Source organism: Gobio gobio (genome assembly GCF_949357685.1).
Source record: "Gobio gobio genome assembly, chromosome: 10".
Classification (NCBI taxonomy): domain Eukaryota; kingdom Metazoa; phylum Chordata; class Actinopteri; order Cypriniformes; family Gobionidae; genus Gobio; species Gobio gobio.
The window spans coordinates 42,483,800-42,510,289 of NC_137116.1; the positions used below are offsets into that span (position 1 = coordinate 42,483,800).

At 43.0% G+C, this 26,490-nt stretch overlaps 1 protein-coding gene across 4 annotated transcripts; it reads right to left on the minus strand.

Annotated features, from left to right (window-relative positions):
- Positions 1-209: 209 nt before the first annotated feature.
- Positions 210-18,186, minus strand: LOC307133252 (tumor necrosis factor receptor superfamily member 14-like). Of its 4 annotated transcripts, none has more exons than XR_013817418.1 (9): positions 17,700-17,780; positions 12,576-13,043; positions 3,214-3,339; positions 2,968-3,123; positions 2,732-2,819; positions 2,450-2,637; positions 2,306-2,344; positions 1,851-1,974; positions 210-1,260 (listed from the first exon to the last, which is right to left on the minus strand). XR_013817418.1 is itself a non-coding variant. In XM_079828182.1 (9 exons), the coding sequence occupies exons 2-8, from the start codon at positions 12,688-12,690 to the stop codon at positions 1,879-1,881; spliced, it is 834 nt and encodes a 277-aa protein (XP_079684308.1). In that variant the 5' UTR covers positions 12,691-13,043; positions 17,700-18,186; the 3' UTR covers positions 210-1,260; positions 1,851-1,878. The 4 variants fall into 4 exon arrangements, 3 of the variants coding, with proteins under 3 accessions (XP_079684308.1, XP_079684309.1, XP_079684310.1); XM_079828182.1 differs by having other exon boundaries at positions 2,306-2,370; positions 17,700-18,186; XM_079828183.1 differs by lacking the exon at positions 17,700-17,780 and adding an exon at positions 17,031-17,353 and having other exon boundaries at positions 2,306-2,370.
- Between the last annotated feature and the right edge of the window lie 8,304 nt (positions 18,187-26,490).

Consider the following 26,490-nt stretch of genomic DNA (forward strand, 5'->3'; position numbering starts at 1 on the left):
GTGTTTCAGCTGGAAAAATTTATTTGATTATAATATTCTTTATCTGACTCCATTTATCATAGTTGTCGAATTTAGAAGAGAATGCTAACTGGTTGTCTGGTCATTTATATTTGATAGTTAATCATACATTTAATCATTCCATTTTAACCCTTTGTTGCAATTATACAGATCCGTATTGGAGATAGTTAATAATTACAGATTAATTCAGAAAGGATAAAAAATTTAACAATTTATTAACAATCAAGTAAATGTAAAATGTCAATTACATAATGGACAGAAATCTCTTTAAAGGGAAACACAAATTCTAATTATGGTTACACTTAAAATAGTTTCAAATAGATGTAAACTTAAACCCTTAATTATACTCAGAAGGCCTATGCCTAGAATGTTAAGAGTGAGTGAGTGAGTGAGTGAGTGAGTGAGTGAGTGTGGCTCTCTCTAGAGAAAGCAGAGAATCAAAAGAGGAAGAGCTACAGTTCGGATCTTCTTTTATCCTCTTCCCTGATCTGATGTCACCAAACTCAAATATGACTCTTTTAACACTGACCAATCAGACCAAACCGTGAGATGTTTGAAAGTAACCAATCAGACGAAACTTCTCCCACTGTACCAAAGGTGTGAAAAGCATTTGGCCGGCAAGCCATTCTTTTGTCCTTAGAAATCCCAAATGGCCCTTCTGATGATATATAAAATATCTTTGATTATTTTCCACCTTACAAGTTCAAAACAAGACATGGTTTGTAGTAGGCTACTGATTATTGATGTCCATTCACCATTTTCCATCCCGCTTATATCATATGGGACGCGGGGAGTGCCGCCACTCCCAGCACGCGGATCATGCGCTGCGCATAGGGCACCAAGTGCTCAGGGGGGCACCACAAGAAAATGGCGGCAGCTCATCCAGGTGATGTGAGACAAAACAAGGAATTTTGTCTCCACATTCATTTAGCAGCTTTTGACATTATTTATGTCCTTTTGCTCCCCTCTGTGTTGAATATAGTGCTGTGTAGACCCCGGGCAGAGTTCAAACCGGGTTTTTCTTGATCTCGTAGGCTAATCCACTCAGTTGGGAACTGACATGTGGCTAACAACACAAGTTGGTCCCGAGCCATTGTCTTCATTTTAATGACTAAAATTTTTTAAAACTCATCCTCCACAATGATCTTTCCATCGGAGGCAGTGTAAATCTCAGGTTTTTGTCTCACCAGAGAGAAGGCAGGCTCTCCACTTGTCAGCGTCTCATGACCGGCCGCCATCTTGCTTCAATAAAAGAGATGCAAAAGCAAATTTAAGTAACAACCAGTAATTGATCTGTCAAAATGTCTCACAATAGTACTTTTAGTATAGCTAAATATAGCCAAGTATTTCTGTAGCCAATAGTAAGCAGATGTGGGTAATGGGTAGGCCTATATAGTAATCCAGAGTATGGATTAGGCTACTATACTTGGCCTTCACATGTCACTTTCACAATTCTCATATTCAATGTATACTATGAAATATACATAATTCAATGAGAGGAAAAGGAAAAGAATACAATCAAAATGGCAGACTATCAGCAATATTTGCTACTTAGTAATATTTGCTACTAAGATATTTCAGGAAAAAGCTTTTGTACAACCTTTAATTTAAAGACTACATTAAGAATTTAGTTAAAATACAATTAAAAGAAAATAGCAGCAAATTATAAAATTTTCAATAATGACAACATATTTGAAAGGAAAATGTTGCATCAGGTTTCATAGCCTATATTTTTACTTCCCAACTTCACATTACATTTACATTAATACTGGATTAGTTGCCAATACTTTGGCATTCCCTATCATTGAGTGGCGCTGTTTATATGCTTAAACCTGGTCTCAGATCCTCAGATCCAGCATCTCAGGACAAAGGCAGGGAGACAACCTGGGCAGACTGCCTATCCATCTCAGGGCTTTTACTGGATGATATAAGAGGAATCCCTGAGTCTGGTGATGTCTGTAAAAAGTTAAGAAGATTTCATTAAAATACAAAAGATTACTATAATATTATTAATATAATGGTTTTATCAAATATCTGTACTTGGTTTGTGAACTCAAGTTTTAAAAGGGTCATTTTTGCATTTATTTAGCAGGATGCAGAATGGTGTGTGCTGCACACATTCAGGCACATCTCACTGTGACTGGGTGGATCAAGTTTCGGAACAAATAATAAATTAGCTCTTTCAACTCATTAAATCAAATAAAATGGTTTTCTTAATGAAATGACCCACTAAAGTTTTGTTTGTTTTGTTAATTATTTCATGAACACAGATCAATTATTCACTTACTGTTTCAGTGTCACATTGACTTTGCATAGAGCCACACTCCTGTATTGGAAGTGTGTAATTATTATCTAAAACATAAAACAAAAGCATTGACACTTGCACAACATGTTAAAATTTGAATAGATGTTTGTATTATTATAGTCTTACCCATTTCATTGGTTGGTCTTCTATGTTTTATTTTGTAATAAAATAATGATGAGACCCCGAGAGTCACCAAAACAACACCAGCTGTGACTGTGGCTCCAGCAATGATGCCAATTGGAGCTGAACTCCCACATTCAGCATCAGTCGAGACTGTTCCTGGTTTTATTTCTGCAAGTCCTTTAGTCTCACATCTGTTAATGAGAGCAATGTTATAAAGTATGGACCTATTAGACCAGTTTATTTAATTGTTAACATAATCTATGTAAATCTATGGTAATCACTCACTTTGAATGTGGTTGACAGGTAATGAAAGAGCCATTCGAGTAAGTGCCTTCTGAACAGTTACCACACACAGTATCAGTAAGTGCTGTTCCTGTAAGGATATTAAAACAATAACTCTCTTTATAAAAATCTAGCATTAAAAGTACTGGTAGTTCTCATGTCTGAGTCAACCATTTTACTAAAGCTAGGTGTCCTTCAAATTTATGGCTCTCCAGTTTAGTAAAAACAGATACACACACCTGCTCGTCTGATATATTGTCCAGGGTGACATTCATTGTGTTTCACAGCGAATCCACAGCTGCCTTTATTTTGTTCAATGCAGTAAAATCCCTCCAGTGGCTCACAAACAGTATCTGCAGTGCGTGCACAGCTTCTCTTTACTCTTAGTCCTTGTACTGTGAAGAGGAAAACATCTCGTCATATAAACAAAAGTGCTGTACTAGACCTTTTTTATTTCAAGTCTTATTTTTGGAGAAAATACTCACCTGCATTACATACAGTGCAGAGAAGGCACTTATTTAAACCATTAGGCTCATCAGTGTAAGTTGATGGAGGACATGGAACACAAGTGGTGCTAGTATCTATAGTACAATGCCAATAAACACGGTTTCCTACAAACATTAAAAAAAAAATCTTTGAAGAGATACTTCACAAAAGCATTAAATATTGCCATGAAAAACATGGGTTCTCTAAGATACACAAGTAAACGGTTCCCTGTCAGAATGTCACACTGTTATCTCCACGTGTGTTCATAAGAATCATATGATTCTATGTATGACTACAATCTCAAATAAGCACATGACCTCACTTTTGGGCTACATTGGACAATTTAAAATGTGACTTTAAAACTTAACTTCTTAATCCTTAAGGACATTTGTCTTTCATGTTTTTTTTAATAATCATGCCTGTGTTAATGTCAACTGCATACATTTTGGCAGAAGTGTGTATTTTTATTGGAATTTTTACACTAAGTACACAAAATAGCAACACAAAAATGTCCCCATTGAAACCTGCAACGTAAAACTGCAATTTTTAGTCCCAGGGCCATTTAACTATAACATTATGCAATCTTTTTTAATAAGCTTTCATTTTGTTAACAAGGCTTCAAAATTTAATATTGTTAGATGCCCTGCAGAACGTCTCGGTTACGGATGTAACCCTCGTTCCCTGAGGAGGGAACAGAGACGTAACGTTAGTGACTAACGAATGGGGGTTTCGCTTAGAAGCCTATCAACTTCGAGTTTTGAGAAAACGCCCAATGGCGTGCCAATGCCATGGGGCATGCGGAATTTGCATACGTAGCTCCGCCTCACTGCGTGAGTATATAAGGAAGTACGAGGCAATATCGCATTATGTTACCTGCTTGAGGAGCCAAGACTGAACTTCTGCGTTCCAGGCAGCACAACTGATGTGGCAAGGGGACGTTACGTCTCCGTTCCCTCCTCAGGGAACGAGGGTTACATCCGTAACCGAGACGTTCCCTTTCGTTCAGTCACTACGATGTAACGTTAGTGACTAACGAATGGGGGTCCCAATATAATCCCGCCACTCAGCTGTCTTCCAGCGCCCTGCGTAAGTGCGAGTACCCTGTCGTAAGACTAGTACGGACGAATGACTCCCACTTAACACAGGAATACCAAGGTACACTGGGAAGCATATCCCAGTGAGGGAATGCCAAAAATGCCTGCCCGTGGGGAGGACTTAAGAGACACATATGAGCCGGTAGGGGCTGCATATGGAAGATCTCTAGGGTACCAGCCGAAGGTGGATTTTTAACCCTAGGGGTGGCGGGGACACGCCAAGGGAAGAAACCCGCTCACTGCGGAGACTTACGGTGAAATACACATGTGGGGGTCGCCGGAGGGAACCATGCACATGGGGCACCTGGCCGGACATGAGGGTCTGGGCTCGAAAGGGCAGACTGAACTGATGTCGGCGTCGACAGTGCTGGAGGAGCTCAGGGCTCTCGGGGAGCTCACCTGAGGAAATAACGCACGTATCCAGTCCGTGGAGTGGAGTGGCGAGCAAGCGAAGACACCTGAGCCTGGCCCATCACCGGCCCCTCGGGGGGGCGAGTACATAGTCGGACACTGGCTCCACTCGGAGATTGTAGAATCTGGCGAATGTGTTGGGTGTCGCCCAGCCTGCAGCTCTGCAGATGTCTGCTAGCGAGGCGCCATGCGCTAGAGCCCAAGAGGAGGCCACACTCCGGGTGGAGTGTGCCCTCACACCAAGGGGACATGGTCGGCCTTGCTGCTGGTAAGCCAAAGCAATGGCGTCCACTATCCAGTGAGACAGCCTTTGCTTTGAGAGAGCACTTCCCTTCCGCTCTCCACCATAACAGACAAAGAGCTGGTCTGAGGTCCTGAAACACTGCGTCATGTCTACGTAGGCGCGAAGGGCGCGTACTGGACAGAGCAATGCCAAGGCTGGGTCTGCCTCCTCCAAAGGCAGCGCTTGCAGGTTCACCACCTGGTCCTTAAATGGAGTGGTGGGAACCTTGGGCACATATCCAAGCCGGGGTCTCAGGATCACGTGAGAGTTAGCCGGCCCGAATTCCAGGCACGCTTCGTCAACCGAAAATGCCTGCAGGTCCCCGACCCTCTTGACTGAGGCCAATGCGGTCAGCAGAGCCGTCTTCATAGACAGAAACTTAATATCGACCGACCGCAAAGGCTCAAAGGGAGGTCTCTGCAGAGCAGTTAACACTACTGCGCATGCACGGCGCCAGAATATTTTCTCTACCGGTGCTAAGGGGGGGCTAGACCAATATGTGGGGGTGCTAAGAAAATAATCAGTATTCATGACGTCATAGTTACTTCATAAAGAAATTGTCGTTTTCTTTTTTTAAATAAAAGCAGCTATGGTACACACCACATTCATCAGAAGTGTAGTTTAAAATTATATATGGTCAAAGAATAGGCATATTCAACAAAATAGATTTTTTATTTAGGTGACCACAAGACAACGACAAAAACCTTTTATATGCAAAGGTGACAAAATTTTGAAAAGAAGAAAAAATATATTGTCATTTTACTTATCTAGTAAATGCATCTTGATTTAAGAATGTTTAGATATTTAGATTAGGAAAAAAGACAAAAATACTAAGAAGAACATTTTTTGCAGTACGATTGCGTTTAGATGAATAGCCTATATAAGAAATGTAGGCTATTAAAAACAGAAAGACATATTGTTTCAGTCTTAAAGGCCGCGGAAACAGGCAGGTTTCGTTAAGCATGTCAATCCATTCCGAACATTCTTGGTTGGTTTGCTTCTTTATTGATTCAAGTAAAGATACAATTTAAACAAAACGAAATTCACGTGGCTTTCTGCATAACAAAACGTAATGAAGTCAAAATCATGTCTGATCCGCATGTCCCCCGACATATTGGGCATCTTAGTCTTATGATGTAGTGATCTTGCTCAAGCTGTTCACTTTTTTAACATAGATGAAATAATATATTTTTTTTAATATAGTAGAGCCCTGCACGGGCCTCAAAACTAAGCCCTAGCCCGGCCCGTGTCCGACAGCTCATCAAAATGATCAGCCCGACTGGATCCCGTGTTTTTTTTTATCCTCCCTATTACACATTAGTTGCAGCCATTAAAATATTTCAGTTTTGTTATTAATGTAAAAGTAGTTATATTTCGTTTAGTTTCTTTATTAAGTTTATTTAGAAAAATATTTGAAGCATTTTGTTGCTTGCTAAATTAAAGTTTTTGTTATTTAAATTGACGACCAAGCGGCCCTGGCCGACAGTGAGTTAACCCAACACTTTAGCCTCTCAAATCAACACTTGACTTCTCTTGCTTATAAAATCCATATAAACACTTAAAGCATCGTTTAAACGTTTAGCCTACTATCACCACCATCACAATAAAAATATTTTTTGACAAGATGAGGCAGGCAGATCGCAACGGCGCGCGCAAATGAAACGGGCTACACAATCTAAACAAATAATAAATAAAAAAAACATGGTTGTCTTGCCTACCTCTCCGTGAAATGAATATAAATCCGATCTTCAATTCCAGCGCTATATGCACATTTAACGGAGTTCATGTCAACGAAAGCAACAGATATGAGCATTTTATTCATCAGCTCATTTCAACATCAAAGACCGCATTATGGGAAAGAGCGACCTGAACACTGGTAAGAGCCTTTAGTCTCATTAGTTTTAATGAAGATGGTTGTGTTTTTGAACATCTCAGACTTGGCTTATTTTCAGTATCACTTGCGGCAGTTTGCGTGTTGGCTTGCTTTACTCATTTGTGGGCTCGTGTAGGCATAGCACCGTCCTCTAAACATTGCGCGAGTCAGTCTTGACAGTTGCGGACTCGCGATATCATGGTCTCATGTTGTTTCCACCAGCGCAGCATATCTCATTGTTTCTTTTAATTCTTGAATGTCTAAAATATAAAATGAAGGAGAAGCCTAAAAAGGCCCGAAGCCCGGCCCGCGTTTGAGGTATGACGGGACAATTGGCCCGAAGCCCGGCCCTATAGGGGTGTAAAAAAGTCGGGACCGTCGGGCTTGGGCAGAAATGCAGGGCTCTATAATATAGGCTACTATTTAAACATAAATATGAAACTAAATAGGCTATACGTTTTCTTTAACCCTCTGGTCGACGAAAGCGGCGGCACATTCTGATGGATTTTTTTCCTCATGACAGCGGGAAAAACTCACTTTAGCCTACTGCATAATTTTTGGCCATACTGTGCTTGAGACATAATTATAAATTATAGGCTAGATTGTCTACTTTTATTTGTATACATGCTCACAATAACGACAGTGGTCGTCAGTAAGTGCCATTAATGCGCATTGTATGTCACAAATCCTGCGGAGTCACTTCGTCGTCGTATTAACGGATTAGATTAGATTTACCGGTAGTTAGATTAAAGTGTGTACACAGTCCCGCCGCTGGCCGTTTTGATGCCCTAAGCGTGATCACTTAGAGTAATTTAGGTAGAGAGAGCATTTTCTTGTGGTGCCCTACGCATCGCGTGTGATGCATGGTGGGAGCGGCAGCACTGTGTGTATTTTCTGTAGCCTAATGGCCTTCGATAAGGGCATTTCTCTCTCTGACTCCTCTTTCTTTTCTCCTTTTGGACCCCATCAGAGACAGGGTTTCGGCCTGCACTCTGTATTCTTTATCAAAAAACGGTCCATTTGATTCTCAACTGCTTGGGGGGGCTAAACCGGGGCTATTCAAAATTCTGACGGGGCTTTAGCCCCCCCTAGCCCCGGTGTAGCGCCGTCACTGCTACTGCGAGGTCCCAAGAGGGTACGAGAGGAGAGCGAGGAGGATTCAGTCTCCTGGCTCCCCTCAGAAACCTGATGACCAGGTCGTGCTGACTTACCTTCTTGTTCTCCAAGGGATCGTGGTGGGCAGATATTGCGGCCACATATACTTTGAGGGTGGAGGGAGACAGCCTTCGCTCCAGCCCCTCTTGGAGAAACTCAAGCACGGACCCGATCGGGCATTCCCAGGGGTCTTCTTGGCGGGAAGAGCACCAGGTGACGAAGAGGTTCCACTTCAACGCATAGGCATGCCGAGTGGACTCTGCCCTAGCGGAAGTGATGGTGGCGACCACCGTAGGTGGTAGGCCACTCAAACCTGCCGGGTCCCGTCTAGGAGCCACACGTGGAGGTTCCAAAGGTCGGGACGCGGGTGCCAAAGGGTGCCCCGTCTCTGAGTAAGGAGGTCCGGTCTCAGAGGAATAGGCCAGGGAGGGGCTGTCGCAAGGAGTATGAGTTCGGGGAACCAGGTCCGGCCGTGCCAGTACGGGGCGACCAAAAGGACCTGCTCCTTGTCCTCCCTGATCTTGCACAGAAGCTGTGCGAGTAGGCTCACTGGGGGGAACGCATATTTGCGTAGGCCCCGCGGCCAGCTGTGCGCCAGTGCATCCGTGCCGAGCGTGCCCTCGGTCAGGGAATAATACAGGCTGCAGTGGGAAGAGTCGTGGGAGGCAAACAGATCTACCTGTGCGTCGCCGAACTGTTCCCAAATCAGCTGAACCGTCCGGGGATGGAGTCTCCATTCTCCCGGGAGAGGCTGAAACCGCGAGAGCTCGTCGGCTGCGTGGTTCAGGACTCCCGGAATATGGACAGCACGAAGGGACCTCAGGCGCTTCTGACTCCATAGGATGAGATGGCGGGCGAGTTGAGACATACGGCGGGAGCGTAGACCGCCCTGGTGGTTGATGTACGCTACTACGGCCGTGTTGTCTGTCCGGACAAGCACATGTTGGCCCTTCAGCAACGCTCGGAAGCGGTGCAGGGCGAACCGTACTGCCAGCAACTCGAGGCAATTGACATGCAGGAGGCGCTGGGGTCCTGTCCAGGAGCCCGCGACTGCTTGTCCATTGCACATGGCACCCCAGCCCGTGGCAGAGGCATCCGTCGATACGACAACATGCCTGGAAACTCGTTCTAAGGGCACACCGGCCCGTAGAAAGCTGAGGTTCGACCACGGGGTGAGTGTCTGTAAGCAGGCCCGAGTCACTTGAACCCGGAGCGTGCCAGACTGCCATGCTCGATCGCGAAGCCAGTGCTGAAGCGGTCTCATATGAAGCAATCCGAGCGGCGTTACCGCGGCTGCAGATGCCATATGCCCCAGGAGCCTCTGAAATAGTTTCAGTGGAACCGCATTCTTGCTCTCGATTTGTCGGAGGCAAGTCAGCAGAGACTGCGCGCGCTCGCTCGAAAGCTGCGCGTACATGGCGACCGAGTCGATCTCCATACCGAGAAAAGAGATCCTCTGCACGGGGCAAAGTTTGCTCTTCTCCCAGTTGACCCGAAGGCCCAGACGGGTTAAGTGGTGGAGAACCAGATCTCTGTGTCCGCAAACCTGCTCTCGAGAGTGGCCTAGTATGAGCCAGTCGTCGAGGTAGTTCAGGATGCGGACCCCGTGCTGCCAAAGGGGCGCAAGGGCTGCCTCGGCGATCTTCGTGAAGACGCGAGGGGACAGAGATAACCCGAATGGGAGAACTGCGTACTGGTATGCCCGCCCCTCGAAAGCAAACCGTAGGAACGGTCTGTGTCGAGGAAGGATGGAGACATGGAAGTAGGCGTCCTTCAGGTCGATCGCTGCTAACCAATCGTACGGACGAACGCATTCGAAAAGGCGTTTCGCAGTCAACATCTTGAACGGAAGCCGGTGAAGGGATCGGTTCAAGATGCGAAGGTCCAGGATTGGCCGTAACCCACCGGTTTTCTTGGGTACAATGAAGTAGGGGCTGTAGAACCCCGACCTCATTTCGGCTGGAGGGACAGGCTCGATCGCACCCTTCGCCAGTAGAGTGGCAATCTCCGCACGCATGACGGGGGCATGGGCCCCAGTCATGGTAAAGCGGACTCCCCTGTAACGGGGAGGAGCCTGCGCGAACTGAATCGCGTAGCCGAGCCTGATGGTCCGGGCAACCCAGCGGGACAGTCCCGGAAGCTGAAGCCAGGCTTCCAGAGACTGCACCAACGGGGTCATACGGACGACAGACGTACCCTGGGTGGGGCAGCGAGGCAGCGTTACCGGCGCGGACAGGGGAGGCTGTTGGGCGTCCCAGGGTCGGAGCACGGTTAACGGCTGCGCCCTGACAGAGGAGACCAGGGAAGGACTCGCGTTCCACTGGGGTCTGCTCTGCCAGGGGGCTGGCGACAGAGAGGGACGAGAGTGGCGAGACCCGAGGGTGGCGCGCACTGCTGTCACCGATCTCTGGGGGCTCAGGGATGGGGTTGTTAGTTCTTTCTTTAACCACATTAGGGTGCTGCTGACCCGGGGGCCAGCAGCTGAACAAAAGATTCTCCCCCGGCCCTCCACCGGGGGAAGGAGCGGCCCTGCCGCCGTCTCCTGGAAAGAACTGCCCATCCCTGAGCCGTCCGCATCAGGAGCGCCGCTTAGCCTGGCGTTTCTTCGCGGGCTGCGGGGCTGGAGCGGACTAGGACGCCTTCCTGCGGCTGCCTCTGCGCGGCCCGGGTGGAGGCTGCTGCTTGGGTGGCGCAGAGGCGGAGGAAGCCGCAGGAGGGCGTCCTCGGCGGCGAGCAGGCTGAGGCACCTGCGCGGGCGGTGGGGTGGAGGCAGCAGCTGACCGCCGGGGCAGGATGTATTTTATTGCCTCAGTCTGCTTCTGAGCGGCCGAGAACTGTTGGGCGAAGCTCTCGACCGCTCCGCCGAATAGCCCATCCTGCGATATGGGGGCGTTGAGGAAACGTGTTCGCTCAGCGTCGCGCATATCCGACAGGTTGAGCCATAGGTGTCTCTCCTGGACCACATTTGTGGACATCACCTGACCCAGGGAGCGCGCGGGCACCTTCGTCGCCCGGAGAGCGAGGTCGGTGGCGGCACGCAACTCATTGCTGAGTCCTGGATCAGCCCCTCTCTCGTGCATATCACACAGCAACTTGGCTTGGTAAGCCTGAAGAGTTGCCATGGTATGCAAAGAAGCGGCGGCCTGCCCCGCAGCTCTATAGGACTTCGCCACCAGAGATGACGAAAACCTACAGGCTTTGGAGGGGTGCTTTGGGTCACCACGCCAGGACGAAGCGCTCTGAGGACACAGTTGCATCGCAACAGAACGTTCGACTGGGGGGACCCCAGTGTACCCATGAGCCGCGGCTCCATCGAGAGAGGTGAAGGCGGAAGAGGCCACCAAACGTTCACGGGAAGACAACGGGGCCTTCCAGGAACGCGCGACCTCTTCATGCACCTCGGGGAAGAAAGGTATTGGAGGAGCGGCCGGACGGGTGTCCGGACGCGCCGCCCCCAAAAACCAATCATCCAACCGCGAACGCTCGGGCTGAGGCGGAGGGTTCCACTCCAGTCCAAGCGCTGCGGCGGCCCGAGACAGCATGGCTGTCAACTCTGGGTCCGACTCGGGCAATGCTGGCGCACCCGAAGGTGGCAGCACAGCCGAATCATCATCCTCAGATGACTCCAGCCCACCTTGTGATGCGGCGATAGACATCACTTCCTCTTCCGCCGCGCCAAACGCCACAGTCGGGACAGCAGGAGCCGGCCCCGATGTAGACGCCTGAGCGCGGACCGGGTCAAGTGCCTGAGAGGGGGGTGTGGGCCGAGGAACTAGCGTCGGAGCTTTGTTCCACACCGTCACCCTCAGATCACCCTGGTCACCAGCCAAAGTGCCGCCTCCAGAGGAGACCGCAGATTGGGGGGTGGCGGAGGGGACTCTCGTTCCGGCATCAGCACGGAACTCACAGAGTCTCGATCGAAGCACTGAGATGGCCAGGTTCCCGCAGAGGGAACATGAGTCATCCACGAGCGCTGCCTGAGCGTGCTGAAAGCCCAAACACGTCACACAGCGCTCGTGCCCGTCAAAAGAAAAAAGCGATCTACCGCACCCAGAAGTGCACGGACGAAACATCCTGAAAAGGACGTGTCACGTGCAAGCTCTTTTATGAGAGGAAACTTTGCAGCCGATGCCGAAGCGCCCAGGGAAACACACACCAGCTGGATGCAGACCACTGCACAGATCAGCAGGCAGGAAGTATGCGATCACTGGAACGCGCCGTCACACCAACACCGACTGGAAAGCTGCTCGTCTCGAAGAAGCTGACAGAGTCTCAGAAGGCTGTAGGAGTGAAGAGGTAGGTACTCTTGGCTCCGAAAGCAGAAACATAATGCGATATTGCCTCGTACTTCCTTATATACTCACGCAGTGAGGCGGAGCTACGTATGCAAATTCCGCATGCCCCATGGCATTGGCACGCCATTGGGCATTTTCTCAAAACTCGAAGTTGATAGGCTTCTAAGCGAAACCCCCATTCGTTAGTCACTAACGTTACGTCGTAGTGACTGAACGAAAGGGAACCCACATTACATAATGTGTACTGTACCTGGTGCACACATGGGGCAGCATTCTCCATTGACCTCGTACTCAGCACGAGCACATGCACTCGCAGAAAAACATAGTTGATAAGATATTAAAAAGATAAATCCAAACTTGATCATGTTCAATCAAATGAAATGCCGGTTTATTTAGTCCGTTTGAAAGTGGAGGCAAACGTTTCTTCACCATACTTCACGAGTTCCCTTATGGTTTCTTCAAAACATTAGATGGATGAAGTCACGGATACATTGGTAGCCCTTTAGATTTCCTCATCAGCTACAGCTTGTGGAGTATTTGGGTTCTTTGGTAAAACATTCAGGGTCCAACGGTAAGAAAACCCTTGGTTATATTGGAAAGGGTTGTTGCATCCGAATGCAGATTCCCAGACAAAATAATTAAATTCCTCTGTCCAGGTTTCACACATGGCAAGTCTCCTCTTGAAACTGGTGCGTAAGCAGTTGTCTTGTGGAAAGAGCTGAAATGACAAAATAGGTGCATTAAGATCACCTACGTTTGTCCGTCTCATTACATTTTCATAAAACAAAGTGATACTATGCTTTAAGCCCATTTATGATTGTTTAAGTAGTAAACAAAGATCCATATACATAACACCAGACATATAAGGTTTGAGGAACTTAATTCTTAGACTAAATAAAAAGCAGGGCATAATAATATAATAATCAGCATAAATTGATCAGTTAAGTGCAAAACATTTTCACTTTGACTGGAAAGTACTTATAACTCAAATCTGAAAAATCAGGAATCATATTCATGACCACACAATAGCCTATTGAATGACCACATAAAATAGCAATATTACTTTGTTTTCTGTTTGAGTCTCATGTCTTAAGGGATGAGAATCATATGACGGGATCATGTGATTTGATGGGAGGGGGAGCCAATGTGGGATAGGATGGGAACATTTGTTTAATTGAAACTAGAAGTTTTGTGCTGTCGAAGTGACATTGTGTCCCAGTTTTATACGTAATCCAAATTAGATTTTTTCCTCTCTGAAAACTACGAAAAGTAGCACGTCTTTGGGCAACAGTGCTCTTGAATGAATCTGCATTTAACATTCAAATTTTTTTACATTCAAAAACAAGTAATAATAAGTAATAGGGTACTTTCTGCCCTGGTTTTGAGGCTTTCTGAAAAACAATCGGTTTTGATGGGCGTGCAGCACTGAAGACTTGGAAGTAAACGCCCACGGCTAGGATTGGATAAGATTTGCATATTTAATGAGCTTCTGCTCCCCTGTCAGTGACAGCGTGTGGCAAACGGCAACTGGAATGAATCCCCCAGCCCACAGCCAGGGCTCGCAAAATGTCTTTTTCAAACAAACACAATGATTCATCTCTCATCCTCCCGCGATTGATTGGAATGTTATTTCTGTATCATTTCGCTTGATCATCAGTGAATATAACCGTAAACCGTACACACACAGAGCCCGTCTGAAAAGCACATAGCCCTGGGAATTTGGGCTTTGCGAGCTGGCGTTACAAGTCCGAGTCTGATCACAAATGAACCAATAACACCTTCTCCAGCCTGTGACCGCGTGCTAAGGTATGTAATCAATAGATATCAAAATCTAACAATGCAATACTAACACATATAAAAACATGCTTTACTCACATAAGTGTGTTGCACCGTTCCTGTCGGATCCAATATAGAAGGCAAAGCATTGTGTTTTAATCTCAATATGTCTGCAAATCCAGTCTCGACCCCTATCTTGTTTACAATCGATTCCGCATCGTTTATGAGTCGGTGGGCGGGCTTGAGGCGCAGCTTCTGCGTCCTACTACGTCAGTGGTCGACATATTCTGAGATCTCTCGTTTTCTGGGCCTGGTGTCAATAAAAGCTTTTCTTTGACTAACAAGGACGTTTTCAGCTCTGAAACTTGCAGGATATTCTTATATCACGGTGAACTTTTATATACCAAAGGCTCAAAGGAAAGTTGATTTCTCAATTCATCACCCCTTTAAAAAAAATAATTGTATTTCTATGTTCTCCCGGTGTTGGTGCGTTTACATCTAAATGCCACGTCCGATGCAGCTTCTGTGCCACTTCTGCAGTGCAAAAATGGATTTTGTAAATACTGACAACCTTACCAATGAAAACAGTGTCTTATTCTAACTTTATTTAGTGATTGCATTTAAGAATTTTACATCTAATGCCGCTTTTCCATCGTCAGGCTGAATAGTTCTAAGAGCGTTAAGGAACGGTTACAGTCACTGTCTGAAACTCACTCTCTCTCTCTCTGCATGCGCTCACTGTGGGCTGCAGAGATAACAGCACACGTTTTGTATTACATTCCAAAGAGCTTTGTTATCAGCTGCCCCACAGTGGAAAATAAAACCATATCCGTACCGGCTGGGCCGGATCAGTACGGAATGAAGCAGTTGAGCAACGAGAATTGTTTGGCCCTCCTGAGAAACAATTTAAGGATGCAAATAGCTTATTATCTATATTAAAATATAGCTTATTATATAATATAGCTTATATAGGATATTATCTTTATAGTTATCACTCCTGTTGTGAATGGGCCTTAAGAGTGCTGCCCAAGCTACTTAGCCTGGTTAAAACCACCAGACCATTCTCAGTAGTAACAGAGCAAATCTAAATTTGCCGGAAGTTGTCTGGGTTTTCCCAGGCTACAAGCTACTGGGTCTGCATTTACTTTTTAGCTGTTTACTGTGCCCAGCAACTCTCTCTGTTCATGGGCATCTGAACCTCTAAATCAATAAAACAAATAAAACAATATAAAAATGCATTAAAATAGTATTAAGAATCTAAATATGTTTAACACATATTTGTCAGTAAACATTCCATATTTATTTGTAATATAAATAAGATGCTAAAATTGTTATCTATACAGTGTCATTTTGTGTAATGTACGAAACTCGTACGAAAAGTACGAAAAGAATTTGCATTACAGTAAATGACAAAAACAATACCCTGAATTATGAAACTACTTCAGCTTATATTGCAGGCTATCAACTGGCCCTATATCAAACAATGAGCTTGACAAGTAAAGTTAATCCCAAGTATTCACTACATTTACTTATTTTTCAAATAATTCAACAAAAACGTTGTTTTTTTTTGGGAATTTCACTGACCTGTTTTTGTAACTTAGGTTGTCACACCATGAAAAGGTGAAATTATCAAATATTAAAGAGCAATAAACTCACTTTGCTGCTGAATCTCGTGGTCTTAAGGGCGCCTTTTGCTGAATTCACAGACTGTTGAATGACTATCAGTTTTTATATGATTTCAGGAAGCATTCTTGTTTCCTTTTACACTGAATGACCTCAAACAAACTCCATATTCAGGACAAAGCTCCTCTAATACTTTAAAATAAACAGTAAGACATGTCATTTTAATAAAACAGCCAACACTTATTTGAAAATGCCAAGAAAACAAATATATAGACGCTGAATGACAATTTGACACTTTGGAACATTATTTCAGACATATTTTGACATTTTATTTTCGCGAAAGTTATTGGAACCATAAAAGTAGACACTTTACTTGCATTTAATTTTTTTTTACGTATATCACTAATAGTATATTTAGTTTTTAGTGGACGCCAAAATAGCTACATCTCATCTTTTATTCATTTATATGTTGATGAATTTCCTTTAAATATTCAGACATAAATGGTTTACTTAATTTTTTTTCAGGTTTTATTGATGCCATTTAAAAAAAATTGTTTACTTTTAAATCTCTGTGGCTATGCTAGTTTTTGAAACAGACCTTACATTAGTATTCTTAATGAGTTAATTGATTATAAATAATGAATGTTGACTAAAAGTGAAAGTGAATGTTGACTAATCTCTTTGCATGCACAGTATAAAAATCACAGGCTCTTCCACTCTTACAAATAAAGGTTCTTTATTGGCATCTGGTTCCATGAAAAACCTTACACATCTTTTTCATTAGCCTACACAAAACATTCTTTGTAGAGAAATATTCTTTAGATGATTAAAAATATATTCACACTAAGAAATGTGGGTAACACTTTAGAATAATAGTCATTAGTTAACAACATTAGTTAACATGAACTAATAATGAACTGCACTTATAAAGCATTTATTTATCTTTGTTAATGTTAATTTTAACATTTACTAATGGATTATTAAAATCTTGTTAACATTAGTTAATGCACTGTGAACTAACATGAACAAACCATGAACAGCTGGATTTTTATTAACTAACATTAACAAAGATGAACAAATACAGTAACAAATGATGTTAGTTAATACATTAACTAATGTTAACTACTAATGACCAAAAGTGTTACCGAAATGTGTTATTTTTAAATGGTTCTTCTATGACATCACTAAAAAGACATGCCTATTTAACACAAAATTACACAAATTAAAATAGATTTTTACCTCTTTGCTTTAATTTTTTTTTTTAATGTTTTTTAAAACTTAAAAACTGAGAAAATACAGAACTTGCCTTCATCCTTCACTTTCTGTCCATCATCATAATATTGTGACATCTGCATTAAAAATAAATGTTTGACCCTAACACATTTATTTTAACATGATTCAAACAGAACTTTCTCTTCATAAGTAGCCTATGTTTACACTTCCTTATATCCAATAGGCCTATATTGGCTTTTATGAATATTTCAATTTGTTATGAAGGAAAAAAAGTGATTGTTTTACACAAATCTAGTTAGCAACACGCACAAACAAAACAAATACTAAATAATTCTTTAATATAGATCGCTGGAGATACAAACTGGCCTTAGCCATTTTACATGTTCATGTCATTGTGCCAGCCACGTCGCAGTTTTTCTGGGCGGAACACAAAATGGTGTAGGCTTTGTGGATGAAGCAAGGTTTCCCAACCCCAGTGTTTTTACAATAACCAAAAAGAGCTCAATATCAAAACTACTTTATAAAGTAAAAAATGTTTTACAATTTGTTTAAAATAAAGTTTAAGCCGCTACGAGTAGCCTAATTTTCGTCAACACGCACGACGTTTGAAAGTTGCGTCATGGTGAAATTTTTACACAAAACATTTAATGTAGCCAAATGGATTCAAACACAGTGCCGACTCACAAAACTAATTAGCCTACCAGACTTAATCAACTGAAAACAAATATAGGCTCTCTCTCACCGTTGAAGGTCGTTTAGAGTGAAATTCTGGGAATGGGATTTTTTTTCCCCCGTTGTCCAAAGTTAACTTTCGGTTTGCCCTGCAGTAAACATGTGTTGCCAGATCCAGCACAAACATTCTCCAAAACATTCACTGCCAAAAGAACTTTATAATTAGGCCTATATTGTAAATAAAAGTTAATTATAAGAACCATTTAACCTCCCTAAAACTAAATAATAATGACAAAATAATATTATAAAAATTCCCATGCCAGGAGAACAATAGTTACAACAGCAACATGACAATACAGTAGCCTAAAATACAATGAGCAAATATGACACAAAATGTTTCTACCAAAGCCAGTAGGCTAATGGTGTCTATTTACACCAAGTGCAAAAAGCGTGCCTGTAGCCGCTGCCAACAAGTAAGTAGCCTATTGGTCTAGACCTATTTAAAATATTTGCAAACGGCAGTCAAGAAATGAACAGACATTAACCCTCAGAAACACAAATGCAAACAGCGGAAAAAGCAAAACAAGCCAATAAATATTTTAATGCAGGCAAAAACCCCCAGAGGGCAGACAAAGCCCGAAGCCTAATTAGTGGCTAAAAAGCTAACTTTTTGGTTGACAGTGACGCTAATGCACACCATAACCGCCGAGAATTTGCCATTCCTGAAAAAAAATTAACGACAATAATAATGCACATGTCCAAAGATTGTCGTTTAAAGCAGAACTACATGTAGCCTACTGCAGTAGGCTGTCTTTCTCAAAGTAGGCCTACACATTGTAGAACATAACGCAGAACTTTGTTGTGTAGTCACCCAAATCAAGAGAGATCACATTCGTGTCGCCTCTTTCAATGGGCTTTATGTAGGATGGACACCCAGTGTTTTTTTTTTAACCGGCCCCCTCCTCCTCAGACTTGAAGCACACGCAGACGACACCAGCAGGAACGAGCGCACCTAACGATGGAAAGTATGGCGTTCCGAAGGGTTCTTTAATATGACTTTGCAACATGCACTCGTCTCAATGAACGTCTCGTCTGCGTCTGCCGAACGTGACGTCTGCGTCTGCCGAGCGTTTCGCCTGCGTCTGCCGAACGTGACGTCTGCGTCTGCCGAGCGTTTCGCCTGCGTCTGCCGAACGTGACGTCTGCGTTTGCCTTAAAGGGGTTTCCAGTACATTCCACACAATTCATTCTTTATTATTTTTTCCCCACTGATCTTCAATTATGTTTTATTAGCAATTAAGTGCTTTTACCTTGCTTGTGTAGCTATAGATTTTTTATTCCAAATACCAAATTTTAATTTACACAAATTATCATATCTAAAAGTTTTGTTTACTGTTGTTTCTTGTCAACATATCCACAGATACTTATGAAGAACTCATGCTAGAAAGGTTTTTATGTTTTATGTTCATGTTTGTATTCACCACTTGGAGTCACTTGACCAACACAAAATAACGTAAACATTCGGGGTAATTTAGCTAATGTACATAATATTTATAATTTGTAATAATTTTATAGTTGTAATATTTAGTTTTTAACTGTGTTTCGCCCAAGTTTGATTGACAGGCAATCTGACAGTTAACAGAATTATAAAAACAGTTACACCTCCAAATTTACATTTACATTTACATTTACATTTAGTCATTTAGCAGACGCTTTTATCCAAAGCGACTTACAAATGAGAGCAATAGAAGCAACTACAACAGTCAGAGCCAAATCCCTCCCTATGCCTTATTCCTCAAACTTTGGAGAAAAGAGTCTGCAAAATGAAAACATGTAAATGTAAAAGAAAAAGACGAGCAGTTCATTATTATTATTTAGCATATAATTTAGCAGAGAATTAACATTTTAGAGCCAGGGATACTCTTTCAATTCTGCCTTGGTTTTTTATCACACTTAAACAACATATTCATGTGCTAGAAGAGATGATCGATCAGTGCACGTATAGCTACTGCTTGAACTGAGACTATAGGCTACTAAAGTCACAAAACAGTGGGTCTATTAATTGATTGGGTTTCTTAAAATGTAAAAAAAATAAAAATAAATTGTAAGCTCTGTTTCATACTACTGTTTTTGCGAAAGGTCCGTTGTCATTTGTGGACACCAGACTAAACATTGCAGATGTTTAGTACCTGCAGGAAAAGTACAATTGTAAAATTAATTTCTTATTCCTGCTTTTAACATTTATTTCACACTGGTTTTAGTTTTCTTTTTATAAATCATTACTATACATGAATAAACAATTAAATGAAAAGATATGGAAACGTTAATTTTTAGGCATTAAAAATATGCACAATTATTTATTAATCACCTACACTAAAAATCTATTTTTAAGCATTTAAGACCTGCACAGGGTGATATCAGTGTTTATGGAAACATCCTAAACCATAAAATGACTGTAAAAAAGGACTTAACTTTATATTAATACAACTTTATAGTTTATACAACTTAGACTGATAACATGACTGATATATAGCCTACAACTTAGACTGATATATATATAATTTAATATATAATTCACGCACGCATTTACACACTCAAATAAAATCACAGACGCAGACGTCACGTTCATTGAGAGGAATGAGTGAAGAGAAAGTAAATTGTGCATTCGCTGACACACTGCACTGAGCCGTGTTGAGTAGCGTGTTATACTACGTGTTAGCGAAAAAATTAAATTATAACTTCACTGCTACACGTGAATGACGTGTAACGTCTGAGTGGACACTTCACTGCCACACGTGATTTGCGTGACGTCTGCGTGACGTCTACGTCACGTCTACGCCTCGTCTGCGTCTTAAATTGAATGGAATAAATAGCAGAATAAAAAAAAAGTTAAGACGTTGAGTGAGACGTTCGTTGAGACGAGTGCATGTTGCAAAGTCATATTAAAGAACCCATCGGAACGCCATAGGAAAGCAGCGTTCACACTTGACGTCTTTTTTGAAGCTGTCAGCGTCTGTTTTACATTATAATCGCAGGCATATAGGCCTACTCGCCGCGGCCGCAAGAGGGCGAGGGTGCGCGCGGCAAAAATGACGTCAACGCGGAGGGGGCGGTCTCGCGCGTTGGCTCCGCAAGACCCCATTTCGCCTGGCGGTGCGCAGCGCATTTTTGTAACTCCGCGCGCACCTCCGCATCCGAAGATGTACGATTTCTAGACGACCTTGTACGAGCTGGTGCGTCAGTACCGGCACATTTATGACCATTCCATGAGGGATCATCGCGACAGCCAGATGGCACAGAATTCATGTAAAGTTTGCATTGATGGGCATCCATCCGTACAACCATCCATTCCTTTTGTGAATAGGACTTTAGAATACATTTGCATGAAGCACCCAGTTTGCACTTGTGTAAGTAACTACATTTTCAAAATGAGCCTACACTAACTGAAATAGAACCTTTGATAAAATAAGACATGTTTTATAAAAACTAACTGCACAAAGAGGCGTCATTTAGTACATTAGTTTACAAGACACTTTCTACAGCATTTATTGTGCTTGTTTAGTGTTAATTTCAGAATGTACAAACAAAATCAGAAATTAGTTGTCATTGTAGGATTTGGAATTGGAATTCTAGTTTCTCTCTTAAAGGACTGTTGGATAAGCAACACTCGGTCAGAACCCAGGAACTCAGTCAACCACAGTTCTTTCGTTTTATGACTTTATAGATGAGTATGTGTGTGGTCTGTACAAAGATAAACAACAATTACAATAAGTAAATAATACAGACCTTTCAAATGATTAACAATCCAATAAACAAACAAAAAACGATCAGTGGAATATCACTTGCAAAGTGTGAAATACTATAGCTCCATGATTAGCCATATTAGCATCTGAATAAGCCATTTAACTATAATCTTCATCAACTCACACTTGTACTTATACACTGTAATTCACTGCATAGGCCTACATCCAAAACCTGAACAACGATCTATCTCAACATAAAATATGAAGCACAATATAGATCAAAGTGATCGCATAATCTGACGGCAGGTAAGTGAAGTATACCCGGGCCTTAAGGGAGCACTGCAATATAGCCACATATCTATAATAAAATAAATTCAAACCATACCTACTGTTATTAGTATAGGCTAGGCCTACTTGTTTTTTTATTTTTATAATAGCCTGTAATGATAAATACATTATACAAATTTTTTAATTAATTTAGGTTTTTTAATTAAATTAGGTGCCTATCCTCCCTGTTTCCTCTCAATCTCTGTACATCTCTGTTGGTGGCATTGTTTGTGAAAATGTATACTCTTTACGTCACATGCCTGCACGTTGAACGCGATTTTCCTTCAGGGGGAGAAGGCGGGATGTATGAGGACGAATTACTACAGCGCTTGTATCGTTGCACTGAATGACTATTAGTTGTGAGAAGACAGTGGCAGCCAATGTATTGGACAAAACAGCGAACATAAATTTAAAGAAACGAAGTTGCTTATTATATTTTCCTAAAAAGCAACCACATTTTTTCAAATAAGCCCAAAAAACCGCAACCCACGACTTGTGATTTTTTTTAACGCGACTTGCCAAAAAAAGAAACCCAAAGTCGCGTGTTATCAGGCCCGTCGCGACAAGGCAGGCAAACGATACAGATCCACTTTTGCGGCACGACTGAAGCGTGGTGTTGTGACGCTCCCCTCATGTGCATGTTGATTCCTCAAGTTTACCGCTATGGGCATGCGTTTGAGCCAGCGGGGAATGAAAACGTACTCGGTTACTTAACGTAACCTCGGTTCCCTGAGATAAGGGAAGGAGTACTGCGTCTTAAGACGCTGTATGGGAATTCTCCTATTCTCGAATATACTGAAGTAATTTGTAAAATCACACAGTGCTACTGCCCAGTCAAAACAGTGTCGAGACATCTCGCACGCTATTGGCTGGCCAGTGGGAACTGCATGAACCAATGGCAGAACAGCGTAATCTGAGCGAACCAATGGGCACAAAGCCCGCGAAACTGAGCGCAAGAGCCTGCGAAAGGGGCATATAAAATACGCCGTAACTGTCAAAAACGTCAGGTTAAAACGAAATCGTTCCCTTTCGAACGGTCAGTTCGTACTGCGTTTTAAGACGCTGTATGGGAACCTGTAAAATCCCGCCGTGCTATGATAAGCGCAGTGACATGTACTCCCTCAAGTTTGAACACTTATTAGAAAGGGCTCAAGACTAGAGTTACTGACACATCATTTATATATATAATATATATGTACACACGTCTTATACTACTGGGCTCATAGAGGCCGGTAACTATAAGGAATGTGTAAGCATTGAAGCATATGAAGGCCCCAATGCCAATGTATGACGGGGACGGGCTTACAAGGCCGTCTAATATTCGTTAGGCCGTCTTAGTATTTTTATACAGCGAGGACTTGTGCCTGCAGTGCAGGGACATCCAGACTGAAGAATCTGGTTAAAGTAGATGGTGAGGACCAACCTGCCGATCTACAAATGTCACCCATAGAAAACTCCACTAGACCACGCCCAAGAGGAGGCCATGCCTCTGGTGGAGTGAGCTTTGACACCTATGGGTCATTGGAGGCCCATAGTGTCATATGCTAACGTTATCACGTCCACTAGCCATCTGGCTAGGTTTTGTTTGGTGACCGGAAGTCCCTTAAGCCGCGTTTCCACCGAAATTACCCGGAACTATTTGTACCAGGAACTTTTTTCCCAGGAACTTTTTCTCCCCCAGACCTGCTACAATCTGCGTTTCCACCGCGGTCTAAAGTACCGGGGAGATTAGGCAAATTAGTCCGGTGACGTGGCAATGCGCGCGACTGCTTCTCCCAGTCACCAACGGACATGAATCACTTTTGCGCGATACTGTCTGCATTCTGCAACAATAACAAGTGGAGGAGATGCAAGCAGCGCTGCTTTTGCATACACATTACCAACACTGCTTATTTAAACGTGCACTTTCACCTGGTTTGACCATTTTAATGCAAAATGGGATGATGGGCAATCCAAAATCTGAATGTGTTGTAATAGCTCAGTTCCAAAACAAAATATTTTCTATAAAAGGATTATTAGGTTTCAGTCATTCATGACAGATGTGTGAAAAGTTAATTGAATGAAAACAATAGACTGAATTAAGCGGTTGAAAGATTAGGTACTAGACTGCAAGTATTTTATTTTTTATCACAATAACATCTCTTAACATTCACAAAAATAAAAAGTCACATGACTATTACAATATGCTTCATTAAATGCATAATTTAGAGACTTCTTCCTCAAATTTGAAATGAAGCAGGACCACACTTATGGCTTCACTTAAGTTGTGGTTCTAAGTTATTATACTACATTCACATAGTTATACATTTAAAAATATAATATTTGGGTTTTCTAGATATGTTTATGTGCATATTCAGAAAGACTTGCGAGCAGCAGCCCTTTTATTTGCTTCCTACACTATATGAATACAATTAGAATGTGGTTATATTAGAATGTGGAAATTAAAGACACAGTGACATTTTACACAGATTAGTTCTTACAAATTAAAATAAGTGTGCAAAGACAAATAAATTACTAGAACAATAAAATGAAAATATAAAATGTGAAAACAACAATATAAAAAAAAGTGTATTTTTCAGTAACCGGTCCAAGAGCTGTGCCAACACGTACAATATATAAAGTACAAATGTGGTAGTGCAAATGCTTCATTCAAGCGGCTGGTCATTGTGGCTACTTCTTGAACGACTGGACAAACTGTGCAAGAACAGACAGAAACCCGGTCTGAAAGTCCCTCTGCTTTCTTCCGCTTCTGACTGGTGGAATGCCAACTCTTGCCTCCTCATCTCTCCTCGGCCTGGCTCTCCAGTAACAGCTGCATATATTGGTCAGTTCTTGTCCATGCTGCAGGACGGCCCGGTTAGCATCCTCCATGTCCCTCAGTGCATCAAGAAAGTCACAGTCCCTTTTCCTTTTCTCTAAGTAGAAAAATTGCACTGAAACACATGTAAATTAATACACAAGGCAACCATGAAACAATAGAAACCATCATTTAATTATTTAAAGTGTTTTCACTACAAATAATGAACAATTGTTTGCCCAGCTTGAACAATGCCCAGTGTGCCATTTTTATCATGGGCAATTTAAGTTTACAATTAAAAACAACAAAACTACTCAAAACCATTAAGGATTACACATCAGTTTTTAAATATATACACATTTTTGTCAGCTTTATACCTCTGCGTGTGTGTGTGTTTCGGCAGGAGACACGGGGTTAACTAATGGTGACCGCGGGGGAAAACACGCTGGTCTCCGTTGCCTGCAATTCATCAGGGCCACTCGTTACACCTGGAAAAGCACATTGAAAAAAGTTACTGCAACGTGTTTAAACACTGCAACGAGTTTAATAGATGATACCAAGATGAGATATTTACCTTCAACCCACTCGGATTCCTGGATGGTTTCCAACAACGCACTAGCCGAGTCTTTCGTTACCGCTGTACCAGAAAAGGACGGTCTGTGTCCCAACTCCCAACAATACGCCGGTCGGAACCGCTCCGGTTGTTATCCTTTAATTTCTTGTAATCTTGTCTTAATTTCTTCAACTTCTCTCGGCACTGTTTTCCAGTGTGACTGGAACCGAGTCGATATCTTCAGGTAACGTTATACCTTTTCATTGCGGGTCACAGTTTCCAGTTCCCGCTGGATGTCCTCCTCCACTTATATGCTCAATAAAGCCTGAGCCTCGTCGTCGGTCCATCGGTCGAATTTTTTGTTGAACTCCATTGTTGCAAAGAAAATATTTACTGAACGCAGAACCCACGAAACCCACCTCGCAAAATACTTGTAAATATGGCGGTGGAAAAAAAAATGCTGCGAGAGCTCAACCAATCAGCATGTTCAGCGCCCAAGTCCCACCCCCGAAAGTTCGCGAACTTTTCAAAAGTACCACCTCGCAAGCAGGGCCGTTTGGAGGGGGAAATATTTACCCGGAACTTCATTTAGACCCTGGTTCCTGCGGTCGAAACACACGAGTTCCCCCCCAAAGTTCCTGGTTCCGGGGTAAAGTTCCTGCGGTGGAAACGCGGCTTTAGTTCGGTCACCAAAACTTACAAAGAGCTGCTCCGACTGTCTAAAGTGGGAGGACCGCTCAATATATGCTCTAAGCAACCTAACAGAGCCGAGTAGGTGTAACTGTCTCTCATCCTCCGAAGTGGGGAGGGCAGAGAGAGTGATTACCTGTGCTTTGAACGGTGTTGAAAGCACTTTAGGTACATAACCATGCCCTGGTTTGAGGATGACTTTAGAATCGCCTGGGCCAATTCTAAACATGACGCATTCACAGATAACGCTTGAATGTCACTGACACGCTTAACAGATGCCAGTGCTAATAGCAGGGCAGTTTTCAGCGAAAGTGTCTTTAATTCAGCCGTCTGCAGCGGCTCGAAGGGAGGTATTTTTAGTGCTCTTAGGACCAAGGAAGGTCCCAGGATGGCACCGTAGGAGGGAGAAGGGGGTTAAGCCTCCTGGCTCCTTTTAAGAATTTTATGACCATGTTGTGTCTGCCTACTGATTGGCCAGCTATAGGCGTATGAGATGCGGCGATAGCTGCCGTGTAGACTTTGAGTGTGGATGGAGTGTGTCCTGCATCCAACATCTTATAGAAAAACAAGAATTTGTGATATCTCGCATGACACTGGGTTATAGTTCCTGACTGAACACCAGTCAGAGAACACTGACCATTTAAGGGCATAGAGACGTCTAGTAGACGGAGCTCTAGCTTCACTGATGGTGCTCAAGACACTCACTGGGAGGTTCTCCAGCCCCCCTTGAGTGGCCAAACATGTAACGCCC

Coding starts and splice junctions, on each gene's coding strand:
- LOC307133252 (XM_079828182.1), bottom strand. CDS start 12,690: ATGATCAAGTTTGGATTTATCTTTTTAATATCTTATCAACTATGTTTT. Junction 3,340..12,575: donor CTGCCCCATGTGTGCACCAG/GTACAGTACACA, acceptor TAATGTTTGTAG/GAAACCGTGTTTATTGGCAT. Junction 2,371..2,449: donor AAGACCAACCAATGAAATGG/GTAAGACTATAA, acceptor TTTATGTTTTAG/ATAATAATTACACACTTCCA.